The sequence below is a fragment of the Rhinolophus sinicus genome, chromosome 7 (genome assembly GCF_057876585.1).
Source record: "Rhinolophus sinicus isolate RSI-liver-muscle chromosome 7, RSI-T2T, whole genome shotgun sequence".
Lineage (NCBI taxonomy): Eukaryota > Metazoa > Chordata > Mammalia > Chiroptera > Rhinolophidae > Rhinolophus > Rhinolophus sinicus.
The window spans coordinates 24,670,819-24,689,223 of NC_142507.1; the positions used below are offsets into that span (position 1 = coordinate 24,670,819).

Genomic DNA, 18,405 nt, shown 5'->3' on the forward strand with positions numbered 1-18,405 from the left:
TGGAATAAAATATTAGCATTGCAAGTTGGTTTTTAATAGACTGACTTACCCACAGTAGCTGAGAGAGCCAAGAACACTCACATACATCACAATTGTCAGCCGCAAACAAACTGATCGAATGTGGTTGGTAGTATCAGCCATCACTTTGTGGAAACAATTCATCATGGAGAACAGAAAACAGTGTATTTACACAGAGAAATATTTATTTTCACAACCCAGGATTTGGCTACAATGTTAAGGTAAAGTACCTTAGATTTCCTTAGTTAATTCACCTGAAGATGACTTTGTAGTCAAATCCTGGGTTGTGAAAATAAATATTTCTCTGTGTAAATACAAACTGTTTTCTGTTCTCCATGATCAAATGTGCTCAATTTACAAGAGCTAAAATTAGCTGGTTTTTTTTTTTTTATGTGATAGATAGCAATAAATAGGAAAAATGTCGAAGAGATACATTGTGAGTAGTATGTTTATTTTCCATTGTGGGTATTACTGGGTTCAAGGAGCCGATTTTCCTGATTACCCGGCCAAATTTTCTCGGGATTCAGGAACAGGAAAGCAAAAAATATTCCCAAGAATGAGCGGGAAGGAATTCCCGCCCGGAAACCTTAACCTCCCAGCAAAGAAATGTCCAGGACCAAATGATGACTTCTTCCAAACATTATTTAAAGAACTAATACCAAACTTCTGAAATACTTCTAAAACGAAGAGGAAGTAACACTACCAAACTCATTTTATGAGGCCAGCATTACCCTGATACCAAAACCTGAGAAGGACACTTATTATAGACCATTATCCCTGATGAACATAGATGCAGTAATCCTCAACATCACATTATTCAACTGAATTCAATTTTACATTAGAAGGATTAGATACCATGATCAGTTGGGATTTATTCCAGGGATGCACAATGGTTCAACACCTACAAATCAATGTGATTAGGGTTTCTAGGTGGGTTTCCCGCCCATTCTCAGGATTTTTTTTTTTTTTTTTGCTTTTCCATTCCCAAATCGCAAGAAAAGTTGGTCGGGAAATCAGGAAAATTGGCTCTTTGAACCCAGGTGGTTGGTAATATCGGCTGTCACTTTGTGTAAACAATTAATTGTAGAGAACAGAAAGCAGTTTGTATCTCGGGATTTGGAAACGGGAAAGCGAAAAAAATTCCTGAGAATGGGCGGGAATTCCCGCCTGGAAACCCTAAGTGTGATATATCACGTTAACAAAATGAAAGACAAAAATCATACAGTCATCTCAATAGATGGAGAAAAAAAGCATTTGGCAAACTTCAACATCCCCATAGTGTATGTACTGGAAGTCCTAACCAGAGCAGTTCGGCAAGAAAGTAAATAAAAGGCATCCAAATAGGAAAGGAAGATATTAAATTATCCATTTATAGATAACATGACATTATATATAGAAAACCCTAAAGACTCCACCAAAAGCTATTAGAACTAGTATATGCATTCAGTAAATTTGTAAGATACAAAATTAATACACAGAAATCAGTTGTGTTTCTATTTACTAACAATGAGCTATCAGAAAGAGAATTTAAGGAAAAATCCCATTTATAATTGCATCAGAAAGAAAATACTTCGGAATAAATTTAAGGAGGTGAAAGATCTGTACACTGAAAACTAAGACATTGATGAAAGAAATTGAAGAAGACAAATAAATGGAAAGGTATCCCATGTTTGTGGATTGGAAGAATTAACATTGTTAAAATGTCCATACTATCAAAAGCAATATACAGATTCAGTCCAATCCCTATCAAAATTTCAATGGCATTTTTCATAGAAGAAGGGAAAAGCAATCCTAAAATTCATATAATCCTAAAATTATAAAAGACCCTGAATAGCCAAAGTAGTCTTGAACAAGAACAAAGCTGGAGGCATCAGACTTCCTGATTCCAAACTATATTACAGTGTTTTAGTACTCAAGCAGTATGGTATTGACATAAAAACAGACATGTAGTTCAGTGGAACAGAATAAAGAGCCCAGAAATAAACCTGTGCTTGTGTGGTCAACTGTATTTGATAAGGGAGCCAAGAATACTCAGTGAGGAAAGAACAGTTTCTCCAATAAATGGTGTTGGGAAAACTGTGTAGCCACATATAAAACAAGAAATAGGACACCTATTTTACACCATATATAAGCATCAACTCAAAATGAATTAAAGACTTGAATGTAGGACTTGAAACCATAACATTTGCAGAAGATATATGGGATGAGCTTCTTGACATTGGTTTTGGCCATGGCTTTTTTAATTTTACACAGAAAGCAAAGGCAACAAAAATTAAACGAGGGACTACATCAAACTGTAAAAAGCTGCTGCACAGCAAAGGGAAAACCATCAACAAAATGCAAAGTCAACCTGTGGAATGGAAGACAATATTTATAAATTATATACTTGATAAATTGTTAATGTACAAAATATGTAAAGAACTCACACAACCGAAAAAAAAAGAAAAAAAAAAAAACAGACAAAAAAGCTTAATTTAAAAAAAGTGAGCTAAGGACCTGAATAGACGTTTTCCCAAAAAAGACATACCAGTTGCCCAAGCACGTGAAAAATGTGCTCAACATCACTAATCAGGAAAATACAAATCCATACCACAATGAGATATTAATCACTTCAAACCTTTTATGATGTGTGTTATCAAAAAGGCAAAAGATAAATCAAACAAGAACTTTCATAATGAGATATCTATTAAGAGTGGCTGTTATTCAAAAAGACAATAGCAAATGCTGACAAGGATGTAGAGAAAAGGGAACCCTTGTACATTCTTGGTAGGAATGAAAACTGGTACAGCCACTTTGGAAAACAATATAGAGGTTCCTCAAGAAATTAAGAATAGAACTACTGTGTGATCCAGCAATCACATCTCTGGGTGTATATCCAAAGGAAATAAAGCCATTATCTTAGAGAGATGTATGTCCATGTTCACTGCAGCATTATTCACAATAGCCAAGATATGGAAATATCATAAGTGTTCGTTAATGGATGAATGGCGTAATAAAATGGTAAATATATATATATATATATATATATATATATATATATATATATATTTATATATATTTATATATATAATGTAATATAATATATATATAATTGCTATATATAATGTAATGCATTAGTATTTAGCCCTGAGAAAGAAGGAAATCCTCCATTTTGCAGCAGTGTGGGTGAACCTGGAGGGAATTACAAGTACTGCATGGTGTTTGTTCCTGATAGTATGTGGAATCTTTAAAAAGGGGCAGGGGAGTCAAAATCATAGAAACAGAGTAGAAAAAGTGGTTGCCAGGTGCTGCGGTTGGGGGAGTGGGGAGAAGAAGTTGATAAAAGGGTGCAAACTTTGAGTTACAAGATGAATAAGATGTGAGGATCTAATGTATAACATCGTGACTATAGATGATACCACTGTATTTTGGTCAGAAAATAGAACCTCAGTGTTGTCTCCCCCCACAAAAAAGGTAAGTGATGCTGTAATTAACTTGAAGGAGAGGAATCCTTTCACCGTGTATACATATATCAAACCATCACATTGTACACTTTAAATATCTTATAATTTTATTTGTCAGTTATGTTTCAATAAAAAAATTAAAAGCTACACACTATTTCTTTTTTTTTTCTATTTAGTTTTTTGAATATTTTAGTGTGATGGGCAAATTAACATATGGCGTAGTGACTAGCACATTATAGCCACTTATTAATACTCTCAAAGTCCTTATTGAGATTTGGTTTATTGTAAACTGAAGCTTAGTCCTGCTCACTCAAGGGCATGAGGCATTTTGTTTTGTTTTTAGTTTGTATGAAGCCACCCAAGAACTACTGCTGCTTTATCAGTAACATGGGTTCACTCACACATAGGAAGAAGAGTGGTTCTTAATCCCTGAAAAAAACAAAACATAAAAACAAAAAAACAAAAAAAAACACCTTGGAATTTAAAAGACATTATCCTAGAAAAATGCATACACAAATGTTTTACTTATGATTTCAAAAGGTTTATAGGTCTAAGTTCAGGGCCTCTGGTACTATACATGACTGAAATGTACCCTAACTTAAACATGCTGCTTTTAAAAATTTAGAACAGACCCTTAATTTTAAAGTGCTCTGTAGCAGTAGTTAAATTTCTAAAATTCATTGAAGAATGTAAAGGCTAGAATTTTAAAAGACTTACACTAAAATAAATCAATCTCTCTTAGAGAAAATATCCATGTGCTATCTGAAGAAAAACAAAGGATAATGCTGTTAGAACGAGTAAGTAATTTTTTTTCTTCAAGTACAATGTTTAATATGATCAGGGGATACAATTAAATATGCTGAAAAATACTCTATTTGTGTTTACAAATTAGATCATTTTTTTGTGGTTACTATTTTGAGAAGTGGCCAAACAGTTGGCACTATTATTTCAGACCTCTTATTTGTCATATCTTCCCAATAAATGAAGTCTTTATCAGAGAAAAAGATTAGTGGTCTTTATAAAATAAATATGTGGAATAATGGTTTCATTCAGTAATAGCTGAGAATTCATTAAAATGTAAGTATGAATTTTACATGTTTCAAAACAGCATTAAATACTAGAATTGGGCAAAAGTGGAATATATGAATAATGAAAAAATTGTTTTTTATGGAGATTAATTGAAATGAGCGGGGGAAAAATTGATAATAATGGATTTCCTTCCAGTTATACTATTAGATAATATGTAATACTGATTCAAATTTAACATATCTTTGTTCATAGACCACTTCTCATTCCATAAGCTTTTAAGATTTTCAATGTTTTTTCTTTTTGCTTTTTACAATCTTAATTGTATGATAAGAATCTAGTCAAAATGGTTCAACTTTGTGTGCTAGCGTGCATTTTTTTATGTTCACCTACGTCAGAATCAACTGGAGTATATGCTGTAACTGCAGGTTTCTCCTCTTAGAGCAGACTTACTAGCAGAGTCTTTTGAGATAGAGCTCAGCTATTAACTGCATATTTACAAGATCTACAAGTGATAAGATTGTAATGTATATTAAACTTTGAGAACCCTTGGCTTAGGTAAATGTACTAAAATTTTTCTAATTATCTTTCAAGCCAGTAAATAAATAAAGCAGTTGGAAAGGATCCATGAAAAAGAATGTCCCCACTAACCTTTCATACTAGAACTGAGCATTAATCTGAAGATTAATAAAATTTTGACAGTCATTATGTTAAATTTGAGTAGGTGCAAAGATAAACCACAGGTCTCTTTTTTTGTCCTACAGACATTGCAATTGAAAGAAGAAGAAAACAAGCGGTTAAATCAAAGACTGGTAAGTTTTTTCTTTCCCAATTGACCTTAACATTTAAAAATGTTTTACATTGTATTTCATTATAAAGATCTACTATCAAAAGGATATATGATTTGATTAATTTATTTTTAGTTTTAGTTGAGCCATTTTGGTGATTGAATAGTGATTCTTAGAGTGATGACGTCAGGTCAGTTACCCTCTGTGACTGGACCTGACCAAGTGGACTGTCTACCTGATACAATTTTAAAAGCAGTGAACAAAATCAAGACTGCGTTTTCTGATTATTAATAATCTATAATCTCTTAGGGCTTCATAATTACATGTGTAACATCAAGTTAGGATTTTTCATTCAGTCAGTAAATAAGTTAGAGCTACTCTTTATAACCCTTTTGAAGACTAACATGTTTGCTCAAGTGTGAATAATTAATACATTATATCCTTTTACGAGTCTTTTTTTAAACTGAAGGTGTTTGAACCTGACACCTTTCATGAGGCATCTTGTATGGTCTGCTGAATTACCTTGGTTTTACTCTAACCTGTGAATATAACCAAGTACTTGAAAAGTCATTTTTACATTCAACCTTAATGTATTTTAATAATTAGTTCATTTTTCAAATTCTACTAATTTCAGTTTACAAGGTGATAGGAACAGTTTAAGGCCTGTCTTGTAGGGAAACATCTGCTTTCTTTTGTATGCCTTTCTTAATGTGAACAGCAAAAACTAACATATTAATTTTGTAGTGATGTGATTGTCAGTCCTTAATTTATTTCCAAAATAATCTTAAGGTATTTGATATTTCTATAAGTAGAACAAACTGTTTTTCAAAAAGTCTTAGAAGAGTTGCCTATCGCAGACATCACTGAACATTGTGTGTTATGCAGTATCCCCAATAGAATATAAGCTCTGTTTGGCGAGGGTTTTAGTCAGTTTTATTCACTGCTGTATTCCTAGCACCTAGAATAAATAGTAACTGGTACAATACCCAGTAAATGCTTGGGAAATTTTTATGAATGAAAGAATTTTCCCTTTAGATCCAGAGTACCCCACTCCTACCCAGAGAGGTGTCTCAATGGAAATCATACTTTCATATCAATTTATAACTGTATTTACATAGTGTTTTCTCAAATCTAAACCCTCATTTATAATCAATTTATGAAAACTTAAGCTTTTTAAAAAATCTTAAAATTGAATATGTTCTGAAAAATGAGTGGTGAAACTTGTCTTCACTGGCAGCATATACCCAGTTGGATGATTTTGATAGTCAGTTGCTATACACTTTTAGGCCTTTCTATTCATTAGTTGTTGTTATTTTCTTTCTCTTTTATTTTTAAACTAGCTGAAACCACTGCATTGTTCTAGATAGTGTTCAGAGGGAAATAGAAGAAATTCTGAACATCAAAATTAGACTTAATAAACAGAGAAATCCACTTATCTTTTGTTGATTTGTATGACTAAGGCCTTGGGCCCACTCCATTCAGGAAGTATAAGTGTGCTTTCGCTAATTTAGTACTTGCTCAGCATAGTGAATTGTTTTGTTTGTTTGTTTTTTTAATTAAAGTTTATTGGGGTGACAATTGTTAGCAGTTACGTAGATTTCAGGTATACATTTCTGTAATACATCATCCATATATCACATTGTGTGTTCACCACCTAGAGTCAGTTCTCTTTCCATTACTATGTATTTGATCCCCTTTACCCTCATCTAGCACCCCTCTCCCCCCTTACCCTCTGGTAACCACTAAACTCGTGTCTGTGTCTATGAGTTTTTGTTTCTTCATTTGTGGTGTTCTTTTGTTGTTTTCAGTTTTATATACCACATATCAGTGAAATCATATGGTTCTCGACTTTTTCTGTCTGACTTATTTCACTCAGCATAATAATCTCAAGATCCATCCATGTTGTCGCAAATGGTACTATTTCATCTTTCCTTATGGCCGAATAGTATTCCATTGTGTATATATACTGCAATTTCTTGATCCATTCATCTATCGAAGGACACTTCGGTTGTTTCCATGTCTTGGCCACTGTAAATAAAGCTGCAATGAACATTGGAGCACATATGTCTTATGGATAAATGTTTTCAGATTTTTTAAATAGATACCCATGAGAGGGAAAACTAAGGCCTTTTAGGTGAGAGAGGAGGTATTTTATCATCTCACAAAACTTTATTCTCCCACCCTCATTTCAATCAAGGTAATATTGTAGTTGTGTTTTTCCTGGTTAGATGTCAGGCTTTTGAATAAGGTTTTTCTAAAGAGTTTTTTGGGCTTATTCTTTTGCCAAAAGGAAAGATTTTAAATCAATGTTAGAATTTTCAAAGTCTTCTCAAAAAAAGTCAATCTCTTTTCCTGTGGTATTTTTAAGATTAAATATGTAATTGTAAATAAAATATGATTCTATATTCAGTTTTTAATCTAGCCAAATTTGATTTAGAATATAACATAAAGTTAAAATGTCGGTAAATTTGTTGGCTGAAAGTAATTGTTGAAGGAAAGGAATTATATTATGAACCATATAAGTTTGGACTCTTAAAAGCTGGGACACAGATGTGAATATGTGTAACACTGAAATAAATTTTTGCAGTAAGGACCTATTAAATACATATACTGCTTTCATTATATAAGCTTTATGAACTGTTCATTTATTTTTAGATGTCTCAGAGTATGTCTTCCGTATCCTCAAGGCATTCTGAAAAGATAGCTATTAGAGAGTAAGTATTTCATTTATATTTTGTATTTTTTTCCTGTGAAAAAATTTATTGAACTGAATAATACTGAGTTGTTAAAAGTATTTTAGTGGCTATAATCCTTCAGGTATAGGTTTACTGAGCTGAGTGTTTTGTACTCATTGGCAGTGAAAACATTTTATGGAAAAGCAAGGTTTTTTGAAAATTATTATTTCTGGTAACATTAGGATTACATTGGAAGTCATTCCTATTCCAGCTTTAATTATCATTTACACGTAAGTATTCCCAAAGCCTTTTTGATTCTAGTTTACTTTTCAGTTGGTGCCACCTCCTTTAAATTCCACTTGTTGCCTTAGTCTTTTTTTATTTTAGATAGTAGAGTATTGATTTTTTCAGTTGCAATGTTTTCTCACTTTTTTCAGACTTTTTTTCATTGATTTGCTAAAAATTAGTAATACACTATTAAATTGATGGAATAATTTAATAGACAATCTTCATGGACCAAATTACCCCATAGTAATATATTGATTTTGGTGTCTGCTATTTGAAAGGAGGGACTCTGGAATAATAAAGAAAAGCATTTGTTAGTAGCTCATGAATACTGGCCAGTCTCCTATACCTACTTGTCAGAACTGATACAAAAATCAGTGAACTAAATATTTTTAAAAGACTATTTATTTTGTCTATAATAGGTTTGTCAACCAAATTTTATGGTTGTCAAATATTGCTGGTTACTTTAGCTTCTCATTAGAATTTTACCTTTTCTCAGTGATTTGAAAGGGTGGTGTCTGTCTTTACCTACCAGCTTATGTCAAATCAAGTCAGTTTATGGTCTTTCAAATATTAGAGAGAGATGTGCTTAAAACAACAAAATCAAAAAACGTCTCAAAGAGGCCCCATCTACCTTTTTAAAAGGTATTAGCTTCTGGTGTTTAGCCAAAGCAGTGCCTACCACATCTTGTTAGGTAGGCAAGTAGATATTTGTAGGGTAAACAATTAATGAATAAAAGTCTGTTATCATTAAAAGCTTCGCCAGTGATTTTGATAATTTATCAGGTAAAGGACCTACTAAATGAAATTATATTGACAACTAAGGAATCCAAGATTAACTTTCAAGGCCTATTGATATTCTGAACATTTCTGAAAAAGACTCTGAAAAGACAGACACCACTTAAAGCATGTAGGCTGTACCACTTCTTTCTTCCTTACTCCCTTCTTTGAGGCCTTCACCCTAAATACCCATTGACTTCTTTAAACCTAATTAAGAACATGAACCTAGCTCATGGCTTTCTTTCAAACTGGAGAGCCCTATAATTGGAGACTGGAGAAATAGAATATAATAATTTCCTTGTCACTGTGATTATAAATACGCTTCTCCCTCAGAATTTATGTTTCTTGCAAAATGAAAGGTTAAGATGAATATCTTCTTCCTATGATTAGGTGAATTATACTACACTTGATCTTAGCCAAAAGGCCGAGAAGCCTGTCGATTAGATGATTAGATGAATTATAGTGGGTGTTTTTTCTCCCCTTATCCAAGCATTTTTTTGTTCTTTTAAACAGTAGATAGTATCAGAAATATTATTTATAAAAACTTTTAGTCTCTGACAGTCATTGGCATCATGCTTTGAACATCTGTGTATGACCAGCATTCTCATTAAGAGCTGGGTAGAGTAAAAAAAACATAAATACATACATATATATATACATATATATATGTACATGTGTGTGTATATGTATATATATATATGTATATGTATATATATATATACATATACACACATATATCTTGTAAATGTGAAAATTAATATTGCGTTGATATTTCAATATAGTTGAACATGCAGAATATATTCTTAAAGTTTTCAGGGAAGGGTGATAGTAACTTTTTAGGGCAATAAAATAACATTCCTTTTTATTCAGTTTTCAGGTGGGAGATTTGGTACTTATCATCCTAGATGAACGCCACGACAATTATGTATTATTTACTGTTAGTCCAACCTTATATTTTCTGCATTCAGAGTCTCTGCCTGCCCTGGATCTCAAACCAGGTGAGGGTGGTAAGTGTCATATCCATAACTAAAATAATAAACCTGGGGTGGACAGCATATATTAAAGATTTTTCTCCCCTGTTATCTAATTGTATCAGAATTAAAGCACTAAGAGGGAACTCTATTTAATCTCTTTTTTTCTTTTTTATAAAATTTGCATTATCCAGATTATCTTCCTGGATTCTATTGACAATCCAAAACCAGAGTGTAGCTAATGTGATTGGTCAAATATCTCACATCCTAGCAATAGCAGAATTAAATTTTCACAGTTTTCATATAAATACAAACTATTTAAGCTTACATGCTCATTTGTTTATAAAAGCATTACCCTTTTTTTGGCAAAAAAAAATTTTTCTTTTAAGTTGCAAAAATGTCTTTTCTCGCTTATCCTGTGTTTCTATCTTGTTTTTCATTAATTTGTCAATACTTCATTTTTTTAAAAAAAGGCAGCAAAATTACAATATCTATTATTTATTACTTTTTAAAAATATCTACCACGCTTAAATAATTTGCAGTTTTACTGACTGCTTTATTAATTATGATATGCAACTATGGCCCAGTGATTCATGGGTCTGATGTACTGTTTTCTCCAATCAGGTATAAATCATCTAAAGTAATTTCTAAACTACTTAATAGTCTAACCTAAAATCAGGTTCAAAATAAATAGCTCTTTGCTACCACAAGCTGTTTACCTCCCTTTCCCATATATCTCTTTTCCTTCCTCAAAACAGAAGATGAAGGAGAGGGGGTTATTTTTTCAGTGACCTGGTTGCTATCACTGTACTGACCATTATTAATTTTAAGAAGTAATTTTGTCGGCCTGATGTAGTTGCCAAGCCATTTAGGGAAGGGACAGTAGGAGATATCTATCTATCTGTCTATTATTTATCACTATATCTATCTCTGTATCTCTATATCTATCTATTTATCTGTCTGTCTGTCTATCTGTCTATCTATCTCCTTTTCTCCCTCTGACATTGATTCTCTTTTAATGATGTGTGGTACTTGTCTTCAGGTCCAGCTCCTTCTATTCCCGGTTCTATGCCAGGCTTTTGTTTGACTTATAGAAACCATTCTCTGTGTTTCTGTATGGCTATCTGCTGCTTGGCTGCTTTCCTCCTCATTCCTATTCCTACTCTCTCATTAGTTTCTGTTTGCTTTCTTTTCTCCTAGACTCAAAAAATACAAAATTTCAGATGAAATTGTGTTAGGACATAGTTTTCACATTTCGCGGTAGTTCTTCCTGTGGTTTTAACTAACTGTTTCTGGATATATGCTTAGCAGTAGGCCATGATTTCTTTTTACCTTAAAAGCCCATGGGGAAAAAATGTTCACTGTTTGGAAGGAAAGTTTTGCAGTATTGGGCTCATGGAACAATGGTGAAATAATCCGTCCAGTGAACAGGAGCCTCACGTGGGCTGGGTATCCTCTCATCTTCATCCTCAGCTGGTCCCAGAGTGAGATCATATACTTAGGTGAAAGTATGCATATAAACATGTAAACAACATTAGAACAAAAAAGTGATAGGGCAAAAGATTCCCCGCCCCTTGGCCTTTTTTTTCCTATTACTATTCTATTTTTTTTTAATTACTTTTGATCTGTAAAGAATTAAAAAAGACCAGAATTGATACCTTGGGATACTTCACTTAAATAAGATTATTTTAAAAAACAAGATTATATGTCCATTTAGATTGGTGTTCCATTTAGAATGATAACCTGACCTGGTCAAATATTAATTCCTGAACTAAGCCAATGTCATGTGATCAACTCCATCATAGCTGTTGGTGGTGGATTATACACAATGTCCATAGATAAGTACATTTTTCATATGATCATGAAAAATGAGAAGATAAGCTTACAACTTACTGGTTTTATACCTTGAAAACATTGAACTTGATGCATTTTTCTGTCAACAGTGCCAATGCAGTTTTCTTCTTATGGGTTTTTGTTTTTCATTTGTTTAAACTTTTTATTTGAAATGATTTTTAAATTTTACCAGAAAGTTTCATAGTAAGTACAGTACAAAAACAACAAAACACCATATACCTTTGCCCAGGTTCTCCTCTTGTTGACGTTTGCCCCGTTTGCATTATCTCTACATGTGTATGTCTTTTAGTTTTAGATGATTCTTTTCAGAAATTATGACTTGTCTAAAATTCTATATTACTCTTCAGAGTACTTTCAGTATCCTCTGGTCCAGGGACTTTTTTATCTTTCTATCATGTGACAATGTCTATATTTATTTCTGATGGTTTATTCAGGATGTCTTTCAGTTATATCTTGCCAAATTGTGTTTATGGATTAAAAATCAATTCTGGCTTCTGAGGAATATCAAAGGCTTTAGCCTAAACATATAATTTATTGGCTGAATACTTTTGAAATCAACTTTTTTATGACAACTTTTCTTCTGATGAATTTAAAGAGAATGAGTATTTACCTCTTCTAGACTTTGCTTCTGAACTCTTATTTATTGTGTACCAACTTTGTTCACACTGCCATGCCAAGCACTGTGGAGTACAGATGTGAGAAAGATGCATGTACTTCCTGCCCATGAGCACTGGTGTTACAACCATTGCCCCTCAAAAAGCAGTGCTTTGCTTGAACCTAGAAAATAAATTTTTTTCTACATAACTTTGCTTTCAGAAATGGAAAAGGTCATCTTTGTTAGCACTTTTGGTAGATGGCAGTGTTGAGCTGATTTAGAATATCTAGATTTATTTGTTCATGATTATTTGTATTTCTTGAATTTTGTTAGTTCTGTGGTTTGACTTACCATCTATATTTAAGGAGTAAATAAAGCCAAAATTACTGGTTGAAAAGTAAAATGAATTCAGCTTTGTTTTGTAAATTGTTACACACTTTCATGATTTCAGAAGTTGTAAAAGTCTTACACAGTCTTTCACCCTTGAGAATTTCATTAATCTGTCTTGATTCTGGAAGTTATGTTTTCATGAGTAGTTATAACTGTACTTTCAAAAAGAAACTAACAATTTGATTCAATAGCTTCAGGTGCATCTAGAAGACCCTGGGTACTTGGAAAAGTAATGGAAAAGGAATACTGTCAAGCCAAAAAGGTAAAAGCTACATCAAATGATATAAACCTAGGAATTAGAAGATTCTTCTACTGCTTTATATAGAAATCTTTAATATAAAGTGCTCTCTTTGGCTTTTTTGCTCACTTGAGTTAGACTTTGATGAGTGAGTTTAATGAGTGTGAGTTTGAACCCACAATTTTATAAGTATATTATTTATCTTTAGATGGTAGGGTAAATTACCAAGAATTCATTGACCTATACAGGAAAATTACTACAGGTGTCCTATGACTGTTGGTATTTGTGTTTTCATGTGCAAGAAAGGAACACAGCATTCCTGGTGATTAAAAGTGAATCTATTTATAGGTAGAGTTGCTGTTTTCATATTTTCTTTAGGCTGCCCCCATTGAAGAAAGATAATGTAAAATATTTGATGCCTAATATTGCACCTGACTGTAATGTCAGCAATGTCAGTGCAATAAAATCAGTGAAATCTAGTGAACATTTTTTAGCTCACTGCAATACCAGGCTCTTCTGCTCCAAAACACTAATAAAATGTAAACCATGTAGTATTGGAGTTTCTTTGATACTTCAGTTAATGACATATGGCTCACTTTGTGCTATATTCTTCCATCAATATTAGGGGCTCAGTGTATTCTCACCTGGTGAGGGGTGATCTTGTGTAGTGTGATAAAAGCACCCTCCACCCCCATACTCCAGCATTGAGTAGTGTGATAGGATGCTACCTATATAACTTGGTTTAATCCTTTAAGTGATTCCCTTTTTTCTTTCCTTCTTAGGCACAAAACAGATTTAAAGTTCCTTTGGGGACAAAGTTTTACAGAGTGAAAGCTGTGTCGTGGAATAAGAAAGTATAACTCATGAGAGAAATTAGTAACATTCTGTGACATTTTTCTGATTTGTCCTACAGTGCTCATTCATCACTCCAGAAACAGCAGGTCATCCTTTTATACAAAAGTCAGCATGACAATGTACTTCATTGGTGTACATAGTATGCTTTTTAACTGGCTACATCTTAGGAACAATAAATTCATCAAAACCCTTGGCTGAATTAAAATGGTTTTTGTTTTTGTTTTGTTTTTAACCCAAATAACTCTAGAAATGCGGACCAAACGAGTTCATTTTCTCAAAGGGCATACCTTGTGCATTGTGGCTTATGATTAGCCATATTAATTGCCTGTTACATATACATTAGCTTGAACTTAGATATTAAATGTTAGTTATTACCAGCATTTGTCCTTTTGTGAAATCAATATCAGAAAACTTGCACTCTTTAACACATTCTTTATAAAAGGTATAAATTCTTCAAAACTATTTAAAAAGGAGTGTTGCATGCAGATAATCATAATTTTGAGTTTGTCTCTGTAGGTTACTAAAGCAAATTGTTTCATTTATTTTTTTAAATGCCCTTTGATGTTTCAAAACAAAAAGGAATTCAACTTGATTGCCTCATTTTTAAGATCAGCCATAATTAGCAGTTTTCAAAAGCACTTTCAACAGATGGGTTATCTGGGTTCTAAAGGGAAGAGTCTGTGCTATTGACAGTTTCAAATGCAGCACTGAAATCTTCCCAACGTCTTTATTATTCTGTTTAGAATAATCATATTGATGAAATCATAATTCGTGGTTCCGTTTCAGAAAAAAACATATTCATTGTACATTAACCATTTAGAGGTCATTTAATAACAAAATATTGTATTGTAAAAGACATGTAGAATTTTAAAACAATAAAGATTTGAACCTGTAAATGTGTGTGCCTTTTAACGAAGGATACTTTCTTAATATATTTGAGTGATTGCTGGGATGTGGGAAAACCTTGTTCTGTATTATATCAAAAGAAACATGTTTATTACAAAAATGTTCTTTAATTATATACTATGTAACAGAGTAAAACAGTGTTACTTAGAATAGAATTATGTAAACTAGATCTTTAGACAAATTGCCGTGGTGCAAAGGTATTTAAATAAGTTAGTTAAGTTGGATGAGACTTGTTTCAGGTTTATTGTTAGAGAACAATAATAAAATGATTTTTTTTCCAGAAAAATATTTAATTTCTTCATAAAAATAAGTTAAATATTTTTTTAAATATGTATATCTAATAGTACAGAAAATGGAATAAACACCATAGTGTATAGAAAACTGAATTTGACAACCTATTAATGAATAAATGAATGAACTTCACATGTTTCTATTTAATCCTTCCATGACATCTTAATACAAAGAATACCAAAGCAATAAATTACTTAATATACAGAATGGTTTCATTAAGCAGATTTGGTTGGGTCTAAATGAATCAGCCAGGTGGGCTGTTTTTACTTAATTGGTGCCCTTCAAATTTATTATGTCGTTTGTGCTGTGAAATTGTATTGGACTGACACATGACATCAAATCCGTTGTCTCATTAATGTTGCTCTTTAATGCTGGATTTTGTTGCTTATAGTTTTTCTTATATCCATCCTGTCAATGTTCACATACAGTTTTATAAAGCAAAAAGAAAATGCAATTTTCTTTGTTAAAAAGAGGAAGGAAAATGAAACCTGGAAATCAGAACTCATCAATTGAGTTGTTACCTCTGGTCAGTGTCACAGGCTTTGGCATCAGAATATCTGATTTCCAGTTCTAGATCTAACTTTAACTTTGGGCAAGTTGCATAAATTCTGAACACGTTTTCTCATCTTTAAAATGGTGTTATAATAGTACCAACCCACAGAGTTTTGAAGATTAATTGATGTGTAAAGATATCTTCACAAGGCCTGTGAATTGACTATTCAAACTCTAATAGAAATGTACTTTTTTACAAAAAGGAATACTTAAATCACATTTTACTGCAGGTAAACTTTAAGCATACATATTATGTGGATAGTTTTATTTATTTTGGCAAACGTACCTGGATATACTAAGAACAAAATGAACAAAAATTATTTAAACTTTTTATTTATTTAATAAAATTATGCTGTAAAAATAAATTAGTATGACCTTAAACTCCTGTCAGTTTTACCACCTAGAGGTAATTTTACTTTTTTAGCCATTTTTATCTTATTTGCCTGATTATATGACTGTACTGCTGTTTCTTGATAAATCAGTTTACATTGTCTATTTACTTTCTCATGATGAATATTTAATTATTTCATAAGAACTTTCTCTGCTCTTTCATATATAGTATACAGTATGTTCTGTTCTAGTTGGTTCATTAACACTTACCTTATCATGACAATATTGTCTGCTGAGCTAAATCCTGAACTAGGATTACATTTCCTTTCTTGTATAGCCCATAGCCTTTATTTGGAGCTTTTCTTGTTTTATTTTTTGTTTGTTGTTTTCTCTCCTTTGCTATTATTATGTAATTACCTTAGCTTTAATCTTTCCAAATGCTGCTTCATATTTTGGTCTATCAAGTCACATTTTCTCACAGACCTCATTTTGGAACCATTAGCTCTTCAAACTGACTTGGTTGCTCTCTAAGCCCACTATATCATATTCTAAGAATATAAAGTAACATTAACATTTTTGTTAGAAAGCCATTGTTTTTTGGGCTTTTGCTGGAGCTTATGATCAAGTAACTTTCTAGGAAAGAAACAGTGGGAGATAAATTATCTGAATCTTTGCAAATTTAATAGCTCACACTTGAGAGTTTAATTGAATATAGAATTTTTCAGAAATCACTCCATTGTTTTAGCATCCAGGTTATTGTGGAAACTAATGCCATTCTGTTTGTATTCTATGATAGATTAAATGTTTTTCACCCCACCTTTGTGCTCCTAAGAAATCTTAGGGAGCTTTTTAGACCTAGAACTATAACCTGGCATTGTACTGTCTTGCAGTTCCCAATCTCCTTTCTTGCTGCTAGGCAATCAGTGAACCTTTTCAACTTAAGGATGCCTGTGCTACAACACTGGAGACAATTTTTTTTAACTTTTTGTTTTCTCTTCAAACTCTTATTGTATGATGTGTGATCAAACAATATGGTGAATGTTTAAATAAAAAATAATGTACAGTAAAAGACAAATTGCCATTAATCCCCCTCAAAATACTCCCCCTCGTTTCGAACACATTTACTCCATTGTTCTTGCCACTTTCTGAAGTATTTCTGGAAGTCCTCTTTCGTGTCTTTAGTTGTACTCTCATGTCTACTTTGAAGTCCTGAATCATTTTGACTTTGGGGAAGAGCAAGAAATCACAGGGTGCAAGATCCAGTGAATAAGGTGGATGAGGACACACCGTAATGTTTTTATTTGACAGAAATTGCCGTATACCAGAAACTGTGTAACACAGAGCGTTGTCTGATAGAGGATGATTTATGACACTTTAAACTATACCTCTCAACCGTTGCTCACACCTGACTGACTGCACCGAACAAGCTGTAACTTGTCACACACTGTTACTAAGGTTGGATGTGCCGCTTCCTGTATTGAAGATCCCTGCCTTTCCGTTGGATGGCACATGGCAGCAGCATTCACCATATTTCGTGATCACAATAAAAGCATCCGTGTCACACGTCACTTCTGCTTCAGAAAGTGGCAAAAATGATGGGATAAGTGTGTTCAAAGCAAGGGGGAGTATTTTGATGGGGATTTATGGCAATGTGTCTTTTACTGTAATAAACATTCACCATATTTTTTTTTATCACGCCTTATATGTTAAACCTTTTAGATCTGTTTCTTTGTATTCTGATTTCCTTAATGACATTTCAGTTTTCTCTGAGAGTTTCCTCAATATTTTTTTGAAACCATTTTGTTGAAATTTTATGTTGGCAGTTGCAGTTTTACCTTGCAATAGTGCTGATTACCCTTCAGGATAGGATCCGTTACCTTTTTTAAAAGTCTGAAGATAAAAATTGTTTTTCTGTAGTTCTTTTTTGTCTCTGTTGTCTCTGAGACCTTTTTTCTTACTAATTTTGGTGTTTTTATTTCATGTTGGAAGTGTTCTACAATTGTCTGGTGTTCTTACTTATGCCCTCATATTCAAGAGACTGATTGCCAATTCTGTTTTTAATCCCTCTCTGAACCCAGAAAGTAGAGAAAAATTTTAAACCTTTATGAAATCTTAGAAATTATCTGGCCTTGCCCTTTTTGTTTTCATTTTAAAATGAACAATATCAATACTTCATTTCTTTTGTATTCATCTTTTGTTATCGGTATATATTATTACAATTTTAATACAGCTTTTTCCTTTCTTAAAATGTGTATACATTTTTTTAGCACCCTCTGTACACACACATACGTTGAATGTCCATATCAATTTTAGGACTGGCTTTCCATTTTGGAAAAATGGCTGCTAGGATTTTGATAAGGATTGCATTGAATGTGTAGATCACCTTGAGGCAGTATTGCTATTCGTAA

The 18,405-nt window shown here is 32.6% G+C and overlaps 1 protein-coding gene across 4 annotated transcripts in view; it reads left to right on the forward strand.

Moving 5' to 3' along the window:
• RB1CC1 (RB1 inducible coiled-coil 1) overlaps positions 1 to 14,814 on the forward strand; it is an 83,458-nt gene extending 68,644 nt beyond the window's left edge. For 3 of the 4 annotated variants that reach the window (XM_019712559.3, XM_019712562.3, XM_019712563.3), the window contains exons 19-24: positions 4,204 to 4,258; positions 5,252 to 5,299; positions 7,931 to 7,989; positions 9,886 to 10,022; positions 13,017 to 13,087; positions 13,846 to 14,814. In XM_019712559.3, coding sequence (XP_019568118.2) covers positions 4,204 to 4,258; positions 5,252 to 5,299; positions 7,931 to 7,989; positions 9,886 to 10,022; positions 13,017 to 13,087; positions 13,846 to 13,923 — 448 coding nt within the window. In that variant the 3' untranslated portion in view covers positions 13,924 to 14,814. The remainder of the gene's footprint in view (positions 1 to 4,203; positions 4,259 to 5,251; positions 5,300 to 7,930; positions 7,990 to 9,885; positions 10,023 to 13,016; positions 13,088 to 13,845) is intronic. The other variant, XM_019712560.3, reaches the window with a different exon arrangement.
• Positions 14,815 to 18,405: the final 3,591 nt, after the last annotated feature.